The sequence below is a fragment of the Trichechus manatus genome, unplaced genomic scaffold (genome assembly GCF_000243295.1).
Source record: "Trichechus manatus latirostris isolate Lorelei unplaced genomic scaffold, TriManLat1.0 scaffold00020, whole genome shotgun sequence".
Classification (NCBI taxonomy): Eukaryota; Metazoa; Chordata; class Mammalia; order Sirenia; family Trichechidae; genus Trichechus; species Trichechus manatus.
The window spans coordinates 17,716,789-17,736,936 of record NW_004443956.1 but is presented as its reverse complement, the minus strand read 5'-3'; the positions used below and the strand labels follow the sequence as shown (position 1 = coordinate 17,736,936).

The 20,148-nt window shown below is 39.8% G+C and overlaps 1 protein-coding gene across 2 annotated transcripts in view; it reads right to left on the bottom strand.

Annotated features, from left to right (window-relative positions):
- DPP6 (dipeptidyl peptidase like 6) overlaps positions 1–20,148 on the bottom strand; it is a 1,059,737-nt gene that overhangs the window by 329,531 nt on the left and 710,058 nt on the right. The window contains exon 6 of one of the 2 annotated variants that reach the window (XM_004372755.2): positions 4,800–4,852. The exons of the other annotated variant lie outside the window; for it this stretch is intronic. Coding sequence (XP_004372812.1) covers positions 4,800–4,852 — 53 coding nt within the window. The remainder of the gene's footprint in view (positions 1–4,799; positions 4,853–20,148) is intronic. 2 annotated transcript variants of the gene reach the window in all.

Sequence of the window (20,148 nt, the reverse complement as noted above, 5' to 3'; positions counted from 1 at the left end):
CAGTATTCTTTGCCAATACCATAATTCAAAGGCATCAATTCTTATTCAGTCTTCCTTATTCATTGTCCAACTTTTGCATGCATATGAGGTTATTGAAAATACCATGGCTTGGGTCAGGTGCACCTTAGTGCTTAAGGTGACATCTTTGCTTTTTAACACTTTAAAGAGGTCTTTTGCAGCAGATTTGCCAAATGAAATACATCGTTTGATTTCTTGACTTCTGCTTCTGTGGGCGATGATTGTGGATCCAAGTAAAATGAAATTCTTGACAACTTCAATCTTTCTCTGTTTATCATGATGTTGCTTATTGGCCCGGTTGTGAGGATTTTTGTTTTCTTTATGTTGAGGTGTAATCCATACTGAAGGCTATAGTCTTTGATCTTCATCAGTAAGTGCTTCAAGTCCTCTTCACTTCCAGCAAGCAAGACTGTGTCATCTGCATGTCACAGGTTGTTAATGGATCCTCCTCCAATCCTGATGCCCCATTCTTTTTCACATAGTCCAGCTCTTGGACTATTTGCTCAGCATACAGATTGAATAAGTATGATGAAAGGATACAACCCTGACACATACCTTTCCTGACTTTAAATCACACAGTATCACTTTGTTCTGTTCTAACAACTGCCTCTTTATCCATGTACAGGTTCCTCACGAGCACGATTAAGTATTCAGGAATTCCCATTCTTCGCAGTGTTAGCCGCTTTCTGAAAGTTCCCTGTTGATGTACTGCTGCAACTGTTTTTGAATTATGTTGAGCATAATTTCACTTGCATATGATATTGTTCCATAATTTCCACATTCTGTTGGCTCACCTTTCTTTGGAATGGGCATGAATATGGATCTCTTCCAGTAGGGTGGCCAGGTATTAATCTTCCAAATTTCTTGGCATAACCTAGTGGCATAGTCACCACTTGCCTGTTAGTTTGTCATACTGTGGTGGCTTGCATGTTTCTGTGATGCTGGAAGCTGTGCCATGAGTATTTCAAATACCAGCAGGGTCACCCATGGTGGACAGGTTTCATGGAACTTCCAGACTAAGAAAGACTGGGAAGAAGGACCTGGTGACCTACTTCTGAAAAAACTGGTCAGTGAAAACCTTGTGGATAACAGCGGGACATTGTAAACATAGCCCTGTGTACTAAATAAACACTCCTTCAACAAATAAAAATTCAGCTATCTTGGGATTCTCGTTATAACTCCGGCCAGGACATGCAGAAAGAATTCTACCTGGCTCCAGTATCAGAGGCCAAAACAATATGAGGAGGGAAGCCAAAGGAACAAAGAACGGGGTGGGGGAGCACCTTTTTCTGAGAAGTGGAAGAGAGACAGCAAAGAGGGGCACACCCTTTCCAAATTGTCCTCTGCCATTTACAAAGAGAAAGGAAACCAGAAACCAGACACTATTGACTAATTAAATTCAGTTCTTCTCAGTGAGTGGTTGGAAAGCTTGCAGTTAAGAAAAAAATCAAGTTTTGAATGATAGATAATCCCATCCTGAAGGTTAGATGGCCTCTGGCTCAAAATGGAGAATTTAGGGGAGTAAGAAAAAGAAAAACTGAGAATTTGTGAAAAGGGTACTGATCTGTGTCTTTAAAAGTTTCAAGAAAGGTTCTCACTTTTCTTGTATTATGATTATTATAAATTTAAATATTCTAATAGAGATTTATTTTTAAAAGACAATTGTGCTTTTCTTTATCTAAAAGCCACCTAGAGCCTTTAAACGCTAGGCAGTGCCATTCTCCTGCCACTTGGGGGCAGTGCACTTACACAACTGACTCTTGAGAGGTCATTATGCTCCTTTCAAAGGTTGAAGGTGCAAAATCTCCAGGCCTAAAGGGTCGTCAGTGTCAGAAATCCACTACCTCATTAATACAAATGAGATTTTTGCAATATTTGAAATTAATTGGTTATCTTGCCATAAATGATCTCATGACAAAGAGGAATGGCTAGGGGCTGTGGAGGTCAAGAAAGGCCGTCTTTAGAGGTGCTGTGTTGGTTCGTATGGGGATGGGCTGGGGCACTGACTTTGCCATCTGCCAGAGCTTGTTTTCCACTAGTACAGGCAACTATAACAAGTAATCTGCTACATCTTTCAACTGTATGAGAGTCAAATTTGATCTAAATTTGAAATAATCCAAAGGGGTTGTTTGAAGAGCATGGGATTTGGAGTCGACCAGACTTGGGTTTGAATTTCAGCTCCCCTATATACTAGCTAGGAGGGGCTGGAGAAGTTAGGGAGCCTCAGAACTCTCACTGTATAACAGGGGTAAGAATATTTTTCTTGAGGGCTGTTGTTCAGGGGTTGAATGTGCATGAAAGTACAAAAACGTGCCAATTATTAACACTACCATTATTTAAACAAAATTTATCATGGTAAAACATATATGACAAAAATTTGCCATTTTAATCATTTTTAAGTGTACAGTTCAGTGACATTAATTTCACTCAACATGTGCTATCATCACCACCATTCATTTCCAAAAGTCTTCCATCACCCAAAACAGAAACTCCAACTCCTTCAGCAATAACTCCTATTTCCTTCCCCCCAGCCCCTTGAAACCACTAACAGATTTTTGTCTGCACACAGTTGCCTGTTCTAGGTATTTCATACAAGTGGGATCATACAATACTTGTCCTTTTGTTACTGACTGATTTCTCTCAGCATAATGTTGTCAAGTTTCATCCTCAGTGCGGCATGCATCGGGGTTTCATTTCTCTTTATGGCTGACATTCTGCTTATCCATTCTTTCATCTGCTGATTGTTTCCACATGTTGGCAATTGTGACTACCACAATTTTAAAAATATTAAAAGCAGCTTATTATACACTGGCATCATCTATGAGGGAGACTATGATGAGGCTCTAGATATCTGAGCACAGAAAGAGTCTCAATACAGATAATCTTATTCTTACATTTACCAGCTTATCGGCCAAACTCTTGTCCAGGATCTAAGAATCTCTCCCTCTTAAATTATGACTGAGGCAGTAAAATATCAACACAATATGTTAGTCATAAACTGTTTTTACAGTGTAGAGTTGTACAAATTTATATAAGATGGAATGAAACACCCATCATCTACAATAAATTCTATTATTCCCAGAAGGGGTAGATAAATCTCAAGGCATAATTTTATTCCTGCTGGCCATGACCTTTGAAGATGCATATCTGCTTGAAAAATAATAGAATAATTCCTCTTTAGTCAAGAGCATTTGAGCTTCTATTTGAAATATGGTTTTAATGAAAAATTCCTATTGATACTTTATTTTTACTGCAGTACCCAATCTTCACTGTCTTCGAGCTTGAGTCTTCTATTAGTCTAACTGAGGCTGTTAATCACATCCTGCTGCATATCTACATGCACCTTCACCTGTCTGAAGTCCAAATGTAATTATTTTCTTCATGTTTATTTTCCAAGGATATGTCCATATGTTACCAAAACTTAGTCGAAAACAGACAGCAGCAGCCATAAGCACTCATGATGTGATTAACGCCCACCTACGGAACCACAGGTGTCAGCAACCCCTGCTGTCTGTTTAAACTTGCTTGGGAAAATTAGGACATCTCACTCTAAATATTCACAGGAACGTACACAACATTGCCAGCAGCACGATTCAATTTCTCTAAACCTTTCCTGAGCTCCTAAACTTTTCAAAATATGTTGATAGAAACAATGGAGGAGACAAAGGAAGAGGGAAGAACAAGGAGGGGGGAAAGATGGGAGAATGAGGGAGACGAAGAGAGGAGATGGAGGTTGGAAGAAGGAAGGAAGAAAGAGAAGAAAACCAACAACCACTACAACCATCCCTGCTCGACTCGCCCCATTCGGCAGTACTTTTTCATCTGTGTCTGACTCAACCAATGGCTTCTCCAAATTTTAATTGGCGTCTTTACTGCATTTTGGTTCCAAATATGAAGCTACTGAAATACATCTCAGTGTTGTGTGTGAGTATCTATCTAGCACTGGAAACTTAAAAACAAGTGTGTAGGAAGGAAATGGCTCTCATGCCTTTCCTTCCCACACACGTTTTGGGTTCCAAATCATGCATTTTTGAGAGCCTGGATGAGTTTAGGGCTACAGTCTGAGGTTTTGATGTAGCATGAAGCTGGAGGTACAATAGAAGACGAGCACCAATACCCTGCTCTTGTGAGCACACCTAAGCTCAGACAGGGTCATAAACACCAATACATATACCACTGGTAATCCCACTGGGGGGAAGGGTGAGTAGGCACTGCTGTTTGTACCACTAGCGATGGCTGCATCCCCTCATGCTGACCCCTTTCACAATGCTACTGCTAAATTTATGATCAGAGTAGTTTACCTCAATCCTATCAGTACTTTCTGGGGTTTTCTTTGAAGACATGCGGTAGAATGAGGGGGATTTCCACTGTATTAGTGCAGCCACCCTCTTTGTTACATATATAACCAGGAACCATCCTGGGCTTCTTAGGGCCAATCTACCATGCCCGAGATGGGACCACACCTGGCTACAAAGAACAGGAAAAACCTTGCTCTACAGAACATACTGGGTAAGTCTCAGGAACCAGAGCAGGAGGTGAACAGAGTGGTTTCTGGGAGGAGGTCTAATAAATGGGTAAGTAACTGGACTTAAGTGACCTCTGATGCCCTTAGTGCAACTATCAGGGTGAGTCACATGGGTTCTGGCAATGTCAGGAACCTGACTGTCAAAAGTCAAAATGCCCCATTTCCTGCTCTAAGCGTTAAAACAAGCGGTCAACTTTCTACCCTTCACCTTGTTCTGAAGTTTTCTCATTAAAATAAAATGAAAGAAGAATCTTACCCATGAGGAATTTTGCTCAGAACATAATATCCAGTGTAGGAGTGTTGATATATCTGAAACAAAACAAACAAAAAAACAAGCATTGAGACAAAGGTTGTGACTATGATATTTTTGAAATCACTGTGAATTCTAACAAACATCAGTGGACCAAAAGTTGTTAATCAGAAGACCTGGAGGCAAAGTCTTTTATTTACTTAGGAAGTCAATTTCCATATCATGTTTATTTTATTTTCATCATTTGCACATGGTTTACAGGGCAGCCAGAGGCTTGATATCATCTCCATGGCTACCTGGTTTGTGATTAAATTAAGGGCACAGATTTCCAGCTTAACTAAATATAGCACAGATCCTAATGAGGACACCTTGGTCATCGGTGGCAATCAGACACAGTCACCTAGGCTCATTAGGAGTAAGACTAAGTACTATCGGAGTTCCCTGTAAATTATGGCAAAGGTTCAACCAGAAGTTCCATTTTGTATTCCCAGTGAGTTGCCATACTGAAGTCAAGACAGGCTTCACTAAGCAAACTCTTGTCCCTCTGTTTGATTTGATGTACATCTCTTAACTTCTGATAAACTAGGAACTCATGGCAATAGAGGGGTTAGAATTAGCATGGCTTTCAAAACCCCAATAATGACAAAATAAAACTGTGTTTCCGAACTCCCAATTCCCAAATCTCTGATGGCTCTCTTAATTCTTGACGGAAGACATTACTCCTCAAGCCCCATAAGCAATGATGGGTATGCAAATAGAAGGGAGGACTTGGCAGTTAAAGAAATTTCAGCAGCCTTCACCTCCAGATTTCCAGCTAAGAGAGCCATCCAAATGTATGGAATGTAATGAATTACACCATAGGGTTGAAGTGAGAGCAATATTTCACTTTCCTCTCCTCTACTTGTGTAACTTCTGAGAGTTGGTGCCTTTTGTGGCTAAACATTTGGTTACTTGCATTTAAAACCATCTTTCTAAATATACTAGGCAAGGAACATGGGGAGCGAAGAAAGTTCTAAAGTATGTTGATAGGGGGATGCATTTGGGGTAGTGATGGTGGAAATGACCCCATGAATAAACCAGGATGAATTTTCCTAATACCACTGACTCTCTACCTAGTATGGACCACTGAATTAACTTCAATCACAGTGGTCTTAGAGTCATCTGGAGAAAAAAGACTCAGGTAGAAAAAAGAATAAGTATGCAACAGCACTGTAAATCCCAACCATCTGGTGCTTACAGAGGCCCTGACACCCCAGATCCAGAAATGTGGGGCTGGGGTGGGCTGCTGTAGGAGTGTGGTCAGGAGTCTGACTGGGAAACCAGTCCAAATACCACTTTAGTTGTGAAGAAATAATCACTACGGACAACACCACTAAGGCGGACCTCACAGAGCTACCATGCCAATCTAGCAAGGAACACGTGGTCCTAACTTTGTTGCTTCTGAAGAGATAAGTGGTGCTGCCTCCGAGGGAAGAAGGAAGAACCCAAGTCCCAGCTCCTACACACAGAGCAGATTATTGCTCAGAGAAAGCCCATCAAACAACCATGCACTCTGACTAAACAGTGACTCTGTAAGCTAGAATGCTTCTTCAGATGCAAGAGCAGAAAGCTAAATGGTTCTGCCTCCTTTCTGCACAGTTATGTTATATGGTGCTATGTAAAGTCTTTCTAAACTCTCTTTCCCAAAGCACCTTTTCATACTATTTATCTCACTTTATTTTCACAACAACCCAAGCATGCAAAAGATTAGGTTCCCTTGTTAAGATAAGTAAACCAGGTGAAACAGGGGTAGAGAAGGATGGAGGGAGGACAGAGGCAAGGGCAAAGGACAGGAGGAGGGGAGGGGAGGGGCAGGATGGAACCTAATTAGCTACCCTTGAGTGTTGACTGTACTCAGTGACTCTAATGAATAGAATGTGGCAGGAGTGGTGGTGTTAGACTTCCAAGGCAAGGTTATAGAAGGTATTGTGGCTTCCTTCTTGTTCTCTCAGATCACTTGCTCTGGAGGAAGCCGGCTGCCATGTCATGAGGACACTCAAGCAGCCCCATAAGAGTCTTACTTGGTGAGGAGCCGAGACTCCTCTTCATTAGATTGCTAACATCCAGCCATGTGAGTGAGCTGGGAAGGAGATCCTTCATTCCCAGTCAAGCCTTCCGATGGTTGCAGCTCCAGCTGCATCTTGATAGCAACCTCATGAGAGACCCTTCACCAGAAGCACGCAGGTAAGATGGTTCTGAATTCCTAACCCACAGTAACCACGAGATAACAATTGTTGGTTGTCTTAAGCCACTAAATTTTGTACCTAATATGCACCAAGGAGCCCTGGTGGTACTGTGGTTAAAGTGCTCAGCTGAGAACCAAAAGGCTGGTGTTTCAAACCCAGCAGCTGCTTCACAGGAGGAAGATGTGGCAATCTGCTTCTGTAAAGATTTACAGCCTTGGAAACCCTATGAGGCAGTTCTACTCTGTCCTGTAGGGTCGCTATGAGTTGGAATCGACTTGACAGCAGCGGGATTTTTATGTACCAGTATCATCTCCTTCCACAGCATCTTCCTGTAAAAGACATCCAAAAGGACCACAGACACAAAGGGAACAACCCTCAGAGAGTATATATTTCAAGAGTTTTCATTTGCAGTGTCTTATCTAAAAAGACATTAAAAAAAAAAAAAAAAGCTGCATCCACTGAAAGAATTTGTTTTTTAGAGAGATAAGGAAAGTAATTTTTCTTTCTTTGTGGTCACTATTAATCTGTTATATTCATGTTTCTTTCTTTAAAACAGACTTTAAATATTTCTAACCAGGGAGAGAAGTACAAAGACTTGGAAGTTAGCAAGACTGTATTCAGTTATTCTTCTAAGAGTACATTTTTATAATTACAGGAATATGAATTACTTTAGTCTTTTCCTACACCATCGTTTTTCTCTTGGAAAATGAATACATGAAAACCTGTCACCCAAAACACCGTTCACAAGATGGCAAACCAATTTCAGCAAATTAATTTTTAAATATATCAAATGCAAAATAGTTGATATTGGCAATCAAAAACTGAAAAATAACAAGCAAGCAATGAATGGTTTGTCCTGGGATATGTTTATATTTGCTCTGCTTTTTATCTATCTCTGCCCACAGCTTCCCATCCTATCTTCTCACCTCTTCTACTCCATCGCTCCCACTGACCCATACTTCTGATTTATCTATGGTCTTTCCTAACTCAGCCCCATCATACACACTGGGCTTTTCCTTAGGCTACTTTTCTATTCCCAAGAAAGGCGATCCAACCAAATGTGGAAATTACCAAACAATATCATTAATATCACATGCAAGTAAAATATTGCTGAAGATCATTCAAAAGCAGCTGCAGCAGTATATCGACAGGGAACTGCAAGAAATTCAAGCCAGATTCAGAAGAGGACGTGGAATCAAGGATATCATTGCTGATGTCAGATGGATCCTGGCTGAAAGCAGAGAATACCAGAAAGATGTTTACCTGTGTTTTATTGACTATGAAAAGGCATTCGACTGTGTGGATCATAACAAATTATGTATAACATTTCGAAGAATGGGAATTCCAGAACACTTAATTGTGCTCATGTAGAACCTGTACATAGATTAAGAGGCAGTTGTTCAGACAGAACAAGGGGATACCACGTGGTTTAAAGTCAGGAAAGGTGTGCGTCAGGGTTGTATCCTTTCACCACATCTATTCAATCTCTATGCTGAATAAATAATCTGAGAAGCTGAACTATATGAAGAACAGGGCATCCAGATTGGAGGAAGACTCATTAATAACTTGCATTATGCAGATGATACATCCTTGCTTGCTGAAAGTGAAGAGGACTTGAAGCACTTACTGATGAAGATCAAAGACTACAGCCTTCAGCATGGGTTACACCTCAACATAAAGAAAACAAAAATCCTCACAACTGGACCAATAAGCAACATCATGATAAACCGCAAAAAGACTGAAGTTGTCAAGGATTTCATTTTACTTGGATCCACAATCAACACCCATGGAAGCAGCAGTCAAGAAATCAAAAGATACACTGCTTTAGGCAAATCTGCTGCAAAAGATATCTTTAAAGAGTTGAAAAGCAAAGATGTCACCCTGAAGACTAAGGTGCGCCTGACCCAAGCCATGGTGTTTTTAATTGTCTCATATGTATGTAAAAACTGGATGATTAATAAGGAAGACTAAAGAAGAATTCACGCCTTTGAATTGTGTTGTCAAAGAATACTGTATATACCATGCACTGTCAAAAGAACGAACAAATCTGTCTTGGAAGAAGTACAACCAGAATGCTCCTTGGAAGCAAGCATGGCAAGACTACGTCTCACATACTTTGGACATATTATCAGGAGGGATCAGTCCCTGGAGAAGGACATCATGCTTGGTAGAGGGTCAGTGAAAAAGAGGAAGATCCTCATTGAGATGGATTGACACGGTGGCTGCAACGATGGGCTCAAGCATACCAACGATTATGAGGATGGCGCAGGACTAGGCAGTGTTTTGTTCTGTTGTACATAGGGTCACTATGAGTCAAAACTGACTCAACAGCACATAACAACAACAACTTATCTACTCACTTTACATCCTCTTCTTCTATGATATCATCCACCCTTGTAGTTCTCCACCATTACCTAATATTGATAATGCCCACATGTACAGATCCAGCTCTCCTGAACCACAGACCAATATACCTGATTTCCAGGTAGAAATCTGTTATGGGTTGAATTGTGTCCCCTAAAGAGATAAATGTTGAAGATGAATGTATAAACAAAATGTGGCACATACATACAATGAAATATTTTTCAACCATAAAGAGAGATGAAGTCCTGTCAATGCGACAACATAGATGAACCTTGAAAACATTATTCTGAGTGAAGTAAGTCAGTAACAAAATGACAAATATTGTATAATACCACTTATACCAAATAGTTAGAATACGCAACTGTATAGAGAACAATTAGTGGTTACCAGGGCAGCTGGGAAGCAAAGAGGAAAGAAGATGACAAAATGCTTTGGCAAAATGCTTAGGGGACACTGAGCTTCTGATAAGGGTGATGAAAAATCTCACCAATGGTGAATGGTGACGATGGAACAACATGACAAACAGATTTAATGTCACTGAACTAGAAATGTGAAGACTGTTGAAATGGTAAATGTTTTGTTACCAATATATTTACCACCAATATATCTATGTCTGTATCTACAGATGAAGCTTTGGTGGCAAAGTGGTTAAGAGCTCAGACTGCTAACCAAGAGGTCAGCAGTTTGAATCCACCAGCCACTCTTTGGAAACCCTGTAGGGCAGTTCTACTCTGTCCTATAGGGTCGCTATGAGTCGGAATTGACTCGACGGCACACAACAACAACAACATCATATCTGTAGATATATACAGTGGTGTCACTAGAGGGGTGTGGTGGGTGTGGACCACACCAGTTGATACTGTCAGAGGGGATGACATCAAAATGATTATCTATAAAGGTCGAAAAAGGAGAGGGTTGACATGTCATGGGGTTGTTAACCAATGTCATAAAACAATATGTGTACTACTGTTTAATGAGAAACTATTTCTGTAAACCTTCACCTGAAATACAATAAAAAAAAACAACATTTTTTGTAAGTCCAACTTACATGTATCAATATACCTACAAGGCTAAAACTCTATGCTAATTTACTTTTTGGACCTTCTAATGTGCTCTGGTCAGAGGTGTCATTATTACCCAATTACAAAGATGCTTCGAATTGCATGGTTTTGTCTGCATGCATTACAAGCATGCGCTGTTGTTTTAGTTTGCTGACGGTGTTTTTATAGTTGCTGACTTTGTCAAATTTTCTGGTGCTTCAGCCACAATATTGTGTTAATTAGTATTTGTGAACCTATATCAATAACTTTTTTGGGAATGAAGTAGTAATTAAAGGGAAAGAAGAAGTGATATATGGGGATTATGAAGTATATTAGTACAAAAAACATTACTAAGGATTCTGTATGGTCTGGTCTGGGAGGAGGTCCATGGGGGGAATGACACCATGAGTTACCACACTAGGTGACACCAATCCTAATGACACCACTGGAATATATACAGATATAGACATGAAGTTCTAACTCCTGGAACTTATGAATAGGACCTTATTTGGTAATAGGGTCTTGGCAGTTGTAATCAAATTGTCAAATTGGATTAGGGTGGGCCTTAATCCAATGACGGGTGTCCTTATTAGAACAAACAAATGAAAACATAAACCCATTGCCATCAAAGTGATTTGGAATCATAATGACCGTATGAGTTACAGAGTAGAATTGCCTCATAGAATTTTCTTGGCTGTAATCATTATAGAAGCAGATTTCCAGGCCTTTCTTCCACAGTGCCACTGGGTGTGTTCAAACTGCCAACCTTTAGGTTAGTAACTCAGCACAAACCACTTGTGACTTAAAGAAGAGAGAAATTTGGACACAGAGACACAGAGGCAGAATGTCATGGAAAGGTGGAGATAGAGTTTGGAAAGATGCATCTGCAAGCCAAAAAACTCCAAGACTGCCAGCACCCACCAGAAGCTAGGAGAGAGGCATGGAACAGATTCTCCCTCACAGCCTCTTCATTGTTGTTGTTAGGTACCATCAAGTCAGTTCCAACTCATAGCGACCCTATATACAACAGAATAAACACTGCCAGTTTCTGCGTCATCCTCACAATCCTTGTTATGTTTGAACCCATTTTTGCAGCTACTGTGTCAATCCATCTCATCAAGGGTCTTCCTCTTTTTTGCTGACCTTCTACTTTACCAAGCATGATATCTTTTTCCAGGGACTGGTCCTTCCTGATAACATGTCCAAAGTACATGAGACAAAGTCTCGCCATCCTTGCTTCTAAGGAGCATTCTGGCAATATTTGTTCCAAGACTGACGTGTTCGTTCTTCTGGCGGTCCATAGTATACTCAATATTCTTCACGAACACCATAATTCAAAGGTATCAATTCTTCCTTGGTCTTTCTTAGTCATTGTCCAGCTTTCGCAAGCATATGTGGCAACGGAAAATACCATGGCTTGGGTCAGGGAGACCTTAGTCCTCAAAGTGACATTTTTGCTTTTTAACACTTTAAAAGAGGTCGTTTGCAGCAGATTTGTCCAATGTAATACATCATTTGATTTCTTGACTGCTGCTTCCACGGGCATTTATTGTGGATCCAAGTAAAATGAAATCCTTGACAACGTCAATCTTTCCTCTGTTTACCATTATGTTGTTTATCACTCCCATTGTGAGTATTTTTGTTTTCTTTATGTTGAGGTGTAACCCATACTGAAGGCTGTAGTCTTTGATCTTCATCAGTAAGTGCTTCAAGTCCTCTTCACTTTCAGCAAGCAGGTTGTGTCATCTGCATATCACAGGTTGTTAATTAGTCTTCCTCCATCCTGATACCACATTCTTCTTCATATAGTCCAACTTCTCAGATTTGCTCAACATACAAATTGAGTAAGTGAAAGGATGCAACCCTGACACACACCTTTCTTGATTTTAAACCATACAGTCAGTATCCCCTTGCTCTGTTCAAACAACTGCCTCTTGGTCTATGTACAGGTTCCACATGAACACAATTAAGTGTTCTAGAATTCCCATTCTTAGCAATGTTATCCATATTTTGTTATGACCCACACAGTTGAATGCCTTTGCATAGTCAATAAAACACAGGTAAACATCTTTCTGGTATTCTCTGCTTTCAGCCGAGATCCACCTGACATCAGGAATGATATTCCTGGTTCCATGCCCTTCTCTGAATCTGGCTTGAATTTCTGGTAGTTCCCTGTTGATGTACTGCTGCAACTGCTTTTGAATGATCTTCAGCAAAATTTTACTTGTATGTGATATTAATGATATCGTTCAATAATTTCCACATTCTGTTGGATCACCTTTCTTTGGAATGGACACAAATATGGATCTCTTCCAGTCAGTTGGCCAAATAGCTGTCTTCCAAATTTCTTGGCATAGACGAGTGAGCATCCCTTTGTTGAAACATCTCAGTTGGCATTCTGTCAATTCCTGGAGGCTTGCTTTTCTACAATGCCTTCAGTGAAGCTTGGACTTCTTACTTCAATACCATCGGTTCTTGATCATATGTTACCTTCTGAAATGGCTGAACGTCAACCAATTCTTTTTGGTACAGTGACTCTGTGTATTCCTTCCATCTCCTTTTGAAGCTTCCTGTGTCATTCAATATTTTGCCCATAGAATCCTTCAAAATTGCAACTTGAGGTTTCATTTTTTTTTTTTTTCCAGTTCTTTTAGCTTGAGAAATGCTGAGCATGTTCTTCCCTTTTGGTTTTCTAACTCCAGGTCTTTGCACATTTCATTATAATATTTTCCTTTGTATTCTGGAGCTGCCCTTTGAAATCTTCTGTTCAGCTCATTTACTTCATCATTTCTTCCATTTGCTTTAGCTACTCGATGTTTAAGAGCAAGTTTCAGAGTTTCTTCTGACATCCATTTTGGGCTTTTCTTTCTCTCCTGTCTTTTTAACGACCTCTTGCTTTCTTCACGTATGATGTCCTTGATGTCATTTCACAACACGTCTGGTATTCAGGCATTAGTGTTCAATGCGTCAAATCTATTCTTGAGATGGTCTCCAAATTCAGTTGAGATATACTCAAGGTTGTATTTTGGCTCTCATGGACTTGTTTTAATTTTCTTCATCTTCCACTTGAACTTGCATATGAACAGTTGATGGTCTGTTCCTGCAGTCAGCCCCTGACCTTATTCTGATTGATGATATTGAGCTTTTCCATCATCTTTTTCCACAAGTGTAGTCTATTTCATTCCTGTCTTTTCTATTCGGTGAGGTCCACATGTATAGTCGACATTTACGTTGTTGACAAAAGGTATTAGCAATGAAGAAATTGTTGGTTTTGCAAAATTCTGTCATGTGATCTCTGGTATTGTTACTATCACCAAGGTCATAGTTTCCAACTACCAATCCTTCTTCATTTCCAACTTTCATATTCAATCACCAGTAATTATCAATGCATCTCGACTGCATGTGTGATCAATTTCAGACAAAGAAGTTGGTAAAAATCATCAATTTCCTCATCTTTGGCCTTAGTATTGGTGCATAAATTTGAATAATACTCATATTAACTGGTCTTTCTTGTAGGTGTATGGAAATTATCCTATCACTGTACTTCAGGATAGATCTTGAAATGTTCTTCTTGATGATGAACATGATGCCATTCCTCTTCAGTCTGTCATTCCCGGCACAGTAGACCATATGATTGTCTGATTCAAAGCGGCCAATACCAGTCCATTTCAGCTCACAAAATACCTAGAATAATGATCTTTATGTGTTCCATTTCATTTTTGACGACTTTTAATTTTCCTAGATTCATACTTCGTACATTCTACGTTTCGATTATTAATGGGATGTTCTTAGCTATTTCTTCTTTTTGAGTCCTGACACATCAGCAAATGAAGGTCCTGAAAGCTTGACTCCACCCACGTCATTAAGGTCGACTCTACTTTGAGGAGGCAGCTCTTCCCTACTTGTATTTCGAGTGCCTTCCAACCTGAGGGGCTCATCTTTTGGCACTGTTATCAGATAATGTTCTGCTTGTATAGCAAGTCTCTCCCTTACCATTCAGAGAAATTGATCCAGTCGAGGATGTTCGTTTTTCTGTTTTAGTTAATGGACTTTATTTTTTAGAACACTATTAGATTTACGGAAAAAAAAAAATGTTCAGGAAGTATAGAGTGTCCATATATCCCCTCCTCTGCCTATAGTTTCCCCTATTATTAACATTTTGCATTAGTATAGCACATTTGTTACAACCGATGAACCAATGTTGATATATTATCATTAACTAACATCCATAGTTTACATTGGAGCCCTGGTGGCACAGTGGTTAAGAGCTTGGCTGCTAACCAAAAGGCTGGCAGTTCGAATCCACCAGCCACTCCTTGGAAACCCTATGGGGCAGTTCTACTCTGTCCTATAGGGTTGCTATGAGTCGGAATTGACTTGAAGGCAATGGGTTTGGTTTGGTTTTTTTAATAGTTTACATTAGGGTTCACTCTGTTGTACAATTCTATAGGTTTTGACAAATACATAATGTCTTGTGTCCACCATTACAGTATCATGCAGAATATAGTGTCCATGCTCTAAAAATGTCCTGCGCTACACCTATTCATTCCTCCCCCTGCTCCCCTCTTAACCCCTGGCAACCACTGATCTTTATACTGTATTTATAGTTTTGTTTTTTCCAGAAAGTCACATAGTTGGAATGATGCAGTATGTAGAATGACTTCTCTAACTTAGCAATATGCTTGCAGGTTCCTCCACGTCTTTTTGTGGCTTATTTCTTTTTATCGCTGAATAAAAAGGATTATATGGATGTATTACAGTTTGTTCATCCATTCACCTATAGAAGGATATTTTGGTTGCTTCCAATTTTGGGCAATTATGAATAAAGCTGTTACGAATAGTCCTGTGCAGGTTTTTATGTGGATATACATTTTCAATTTGTTTGGGTAAACACCTAAAAGCATGATTGCCGGATCAAAGGGTAAGCCTATGTTTACCTTTCTAAGAAACTGCCAGATTGTCTTCCAAAGTGGCTATACAATTTTGCATTCCCACCAGCAGTGGGGTTGTACAATTTTGCATTCCCACCAGCAGTGAATGAGAGTTCCTGTTGCTCCATGTCCTCGCTAGCATTTGTTGTTGCCAGTGTTATGGATTGTGGCCATTCTACTAGGTGTGCTTTGCTGCTTTTACTTGTAATTTCCTAATGATGTTTGATGCTGAGCATCTTTTCATATGCTTATTTGCCATCTGTGTATCTCCTTTGGTGAGGTGTCTGTTTAGGTCTATTGCTTACTTTTTAAATGTGTTGTTTGTCTTTTTTTTTGTTGAGTTTTAAGAGATATTTACATATACTGGATACATATTTATCAGATAGGTGTTTTGAAAATATTTTCTCCTAGTCTGTGGCTTCTCTTTTCATTCTCTTCAGAGGGTGGTGCTTTTTCTAGGATTAAGACCAATATGTCAAAACACTCTAGAGAAGATGACCAGGTTGGCTGTAGTCTGGAAATAAAGCCACTTGAGAGACAACTGAAGAAAACTGGATGTGCTCAGTCTAGAAAAGGGAAGACTATGGGGGGATTACTTCTGTCTTTAAGGTTTAAATTGCTGTCATGAGTACCTGTGAGTAGGCCTGTTTTCATTTGCTCCAACCGGAAGAATAATGCCGACAAGTATAAGGAAATAGATTTTCTAACAATGATACTAACTTTTGGGAATTCAAGCTATCCAACGCCTGAACGCCTCCTGTTAATGACAGCATGGAAGCAGAGTTTGCTTGAGCATAAGAGAGAATGCAGGGAGTGGTGAGACTGAACATGACATCCACTAAGACTTCTTCCTGCTCTGAGATTCCACAATCCCCCCTCCAGCTCCCAGTGAGGATGTGCTGCCCATCTGCCCTCAGCTCTCCCTATTCTTGCTCAGTGCACATGTTTCACTGCTTCGAGGTGCAACCATTGCTGCTTCAGCCTTGTGTTGATGAGATCATGCCTTCACATGTCATATTTAACAAGCTCCTGACTGTGGCAGAAATTATTTACATCACTCCCACATGCAAAATACAATCCGTCTCTCCCCAGATTTCACATAAATATCATTCCATAACTTTGCTTGATTTTTAATCATTCTTGTCTTTTATTGGACATTAACCCAATGACCTAAGATCTTGCCAAAACATCTGACTTCCTGCCTGGTGTCCTCGCTCCTATGGCAGATGGTCCAGCGAAGTATAAGTCCTGACATTGAAGCTGAATGAAGATGATAAATTCCCGAATGCATCAGTCCTTCCTAGAAATGCTCTCCTCTTCTCAAGGAGAAGGTCATGATCACCCCAATGTTCTAATGAGTCTATCTGGCACACATTTCCACACAACTTGCCAGTTTATTTTATATCATTTTCATGAAGTTATGTCTTTGTTTTTTTGTACTTTAGATGAAGGTTTACAAGGCAAATTAGTTTCCCATTAAACAATTAATACATATATTATTTTGTGACATTGGTTGCCAACCCCACGACACGTCAACACTCTCCCCTTCTCGACCTTCTCTGTTACCAGCTTTCCTGTCCCCTCCTGCTTTCTCGTCCTTTCCCCTGGGCTGGTGTGTGTGCCCGTTTAGTCTCATTTTTTTCATGGACCTATCTAATCTTTGGCTGAAGGGTAAACCTCAGGAGTGACTTCATTACTGAGCTGAAAGGGTGTCCAGGGGCCATACTCTTGGGGTTTCTCCAGTCTAAGGCAGTAAGTGTGGTCTTCTTTTGTGAGTTAGAATCTTGTTCTACATTTTTCTCCAGCTCTGTCCAGGGCGAGTTATGTCTCTTCCTTAATGATTTTAAAATAAATTTTTCTAGGAAACCACAAATAACTAGGTACAAACTGGAATATTTAGTAAAAAATAAAGATGACTAGTTCATATGACATAACACAAATATTAGGAAATATCTAGACATAAACAAACGTTCCTTGTTTTCGTTAGTTGCATGTCTTTTCTTCCCCAGTACATGGAGCTTACAATTTAGTGTAACAATCCAGGCAAGGGCTAAAATACAGGAGACATAAAGTTGTCTGAGGCAAAATACAAAAGCAATTGACAAATCCTTCGGATTCATGTTCATATTTCATCTTCTTCTTTCCCCCTGGAATAAGCGGTCTTCCATGAAACCTTTTAAATTAAGGAGCTTAGTAATGGTGATTTTCTTTTGAACTTATAGCCTCTTAAAATGTATGTCTCAAACGTCTTTTTCTATCCTCTATACCGCATCCAACCTGAATACACTATAACTCATTCTTTTGTGACCAATCCATATTTGTTTAAGTTATTAATAGAGAATGTTTCTTTTCTCCTCTGTACCCTTCACATAGAATGTTCTTCATGCTGAGTTCCTATAAGGACATCTGAGTATAAAAACAGTATGATTAAAATGAAGATATATCTAAATAAAGTAAACATCTTAAATTTCAGTTATGATTCCAATTATGTTTCCAAAAATCCAATTCTAGAACATCTTTGACTTTAGAAATATCTGAGTAATTTTCTATCATTTCCTCCTGTCTTCACTTGGACATTTCAATTCAAATCTCTGTCTCCATGTGTCTGAGGCTCATCTTCTGGAAACAAATGGAATCTGTTGTAGTGTTGCTAGCATGAAATTCAGAGGAAGCGATCCGTGAGAATTTCCTTTCCAACTAATTTTCAAAGACACACACCAGTGTGCCCTGAGTTCTTGCTGAGTGTTCTCATATCCCTGTCCTTTACTTGGTTGGCCACTAAGACACAAATGCCTGTTTTTAATACTAGTCCTGGCAGCTGACTTCCTACTTCACTGAATTTTCTATTTTGTTGTTTTGTAAGGCCTTTCTGCTGACTCATTCCTGCTTTTTCTTGAGAACAAAACATTTTCTTTTGTTTCTTGCTGTAGTTACTGTCTCATTGCTTTTTCCTGCATACACTCTATATGGGACAAGCCTTGTGGAAAGGCAAGATAAAAATAAATAAAGCTTCCTTACATTGCATAAGTCTTCAGAATTTACAAAACATTTTTTTTTATCATTTCATTTGACCCTCACAACAACTCATGCCTTTTTTAAATTTTTTCCCACACAAAAATTTATACATACATTGTTATGTCACTCTAATTGCTCTCCCCATACTGTGACAGCACACTCCTCCTTTCTACCCGATTCCTCATGTCCATTCCACCAGCTTCTAACTCTCTCTGCCCTCCCATCTCACCTCCAGAGAGAAGCTGCCCATTTAGTCTCTTGTATCTGCTTGAGCTAAGAGGCACACTCCTCACGAGCATTACTTTATGTCCCACAGTCCAGTCCAATCCTTGTCTGAAGAGTTGGCCTCGGAAATTGTTTCAGTTCTGGGATGATACAGAATCCAGGGGCCGTGCTTTCTGGGGTTCCACCAGTCTCAGTCAGACCATTAAGTCTGGTCTTCTTACTAGAATTTGAGTTCTGCACCCCACCTTTCTCCTGCTCCATCAGAGACTCTCTTGTCAGGGCGGTCATTGGTGGTAGCCGGGCACCATCTAGTTCTACTTGTTTCAGGCCGATAAAGTCTCTGGTTTATGTGGCCCTTTCTGTCTCTTGGGCTAATACTTTCCTTGTGTCTTTGGTGTTCTTCATTCTCCTTTACTCCAGGTGGTTGGGACCAATTGATGCACCTTAGATGGCCGCTTGCAAGCTTTTAAGACCCCAGATGCCACTCACCAAAGTAGGATGCAGAACATTTTCTTAATAAGCTTTGTTATGCCAACTGACCTAGATGTCTCCTGAAAGCATGGTCCCCAGACCTCTACCCCTGGTACTAGGTCCCTCAAAGTGTTTGACTGTATTCAGGAAACTTATTACCTTTGGTTTAGTCCAGTTGTGCTGACCTCCCCTGTAATATGTGCAGTCCTTTCCTTCAGCTAAGATAATTCTTATCTACTATCTAGTTAGTAAATAACCCTCACCCTCCCTCCCCAGCCCCTTAATCATCAAAGAATGTCTTCTTCTGTGTTTAAACCTTTTCTTGGTTTCTTATAATAGTGGTCTTATACAATATTTGTCCTTCTATGACTGACTAAATTCACTCAGAATAATGACCTCCAGCTTCCTCCATGTTATAAGATGTTTCACGGCTTCATCATTGTTCTTTATCTTTGAGTAGTATTCCACTGTGCAGATATACCATAATTTATCTATTCTTCTGTTGATCGGCACCTAGGTTGTTACAGTCTTTTTCCTACTGTGAACAGTGTTGCAGTGAACATGGATGTGCATATATCTATTCATTTGATGGCTCTTATTTCTCTAGGATATATTCTAAGGAGCGGGATAGCTGGATCGTATGGTGCTTCTATTTCTAGCTTTTTAAGGAAGCGCCAAATCGATTTCCAAAGTGGTTGTATCATTTTACATTCTCACCAACAGTGTATAAGCGTTCCAGTCTCTCCACAACCTCTCCAGCATTTATTATTTTGTGGTTTTTGGATTAGTGCTAGCCTTGTTGGGGTGAGATGATAGCTCACTGTAGTTTTGATCTGCATTTCTCTAATGGCCAATGATCATGAGCATTGCTTCATGTGTCTGTTAGCCGCCTGAATATCTTCTTTGGTGAAGTGCCTGTTCATATCCCTTGCCCATTTTTTTAATTAGGTTATTTGTCTTTTTATTCTTGAGGTTTTGCAGTATCTTGTAGATTTTAGAGATTAGACACTGATCGGATTTGTCATAGCCAAAAATTTTTTCCCAGTCTGTAGGTTGTCTTTTGACTCTTTTGGTGAAGTCTTTT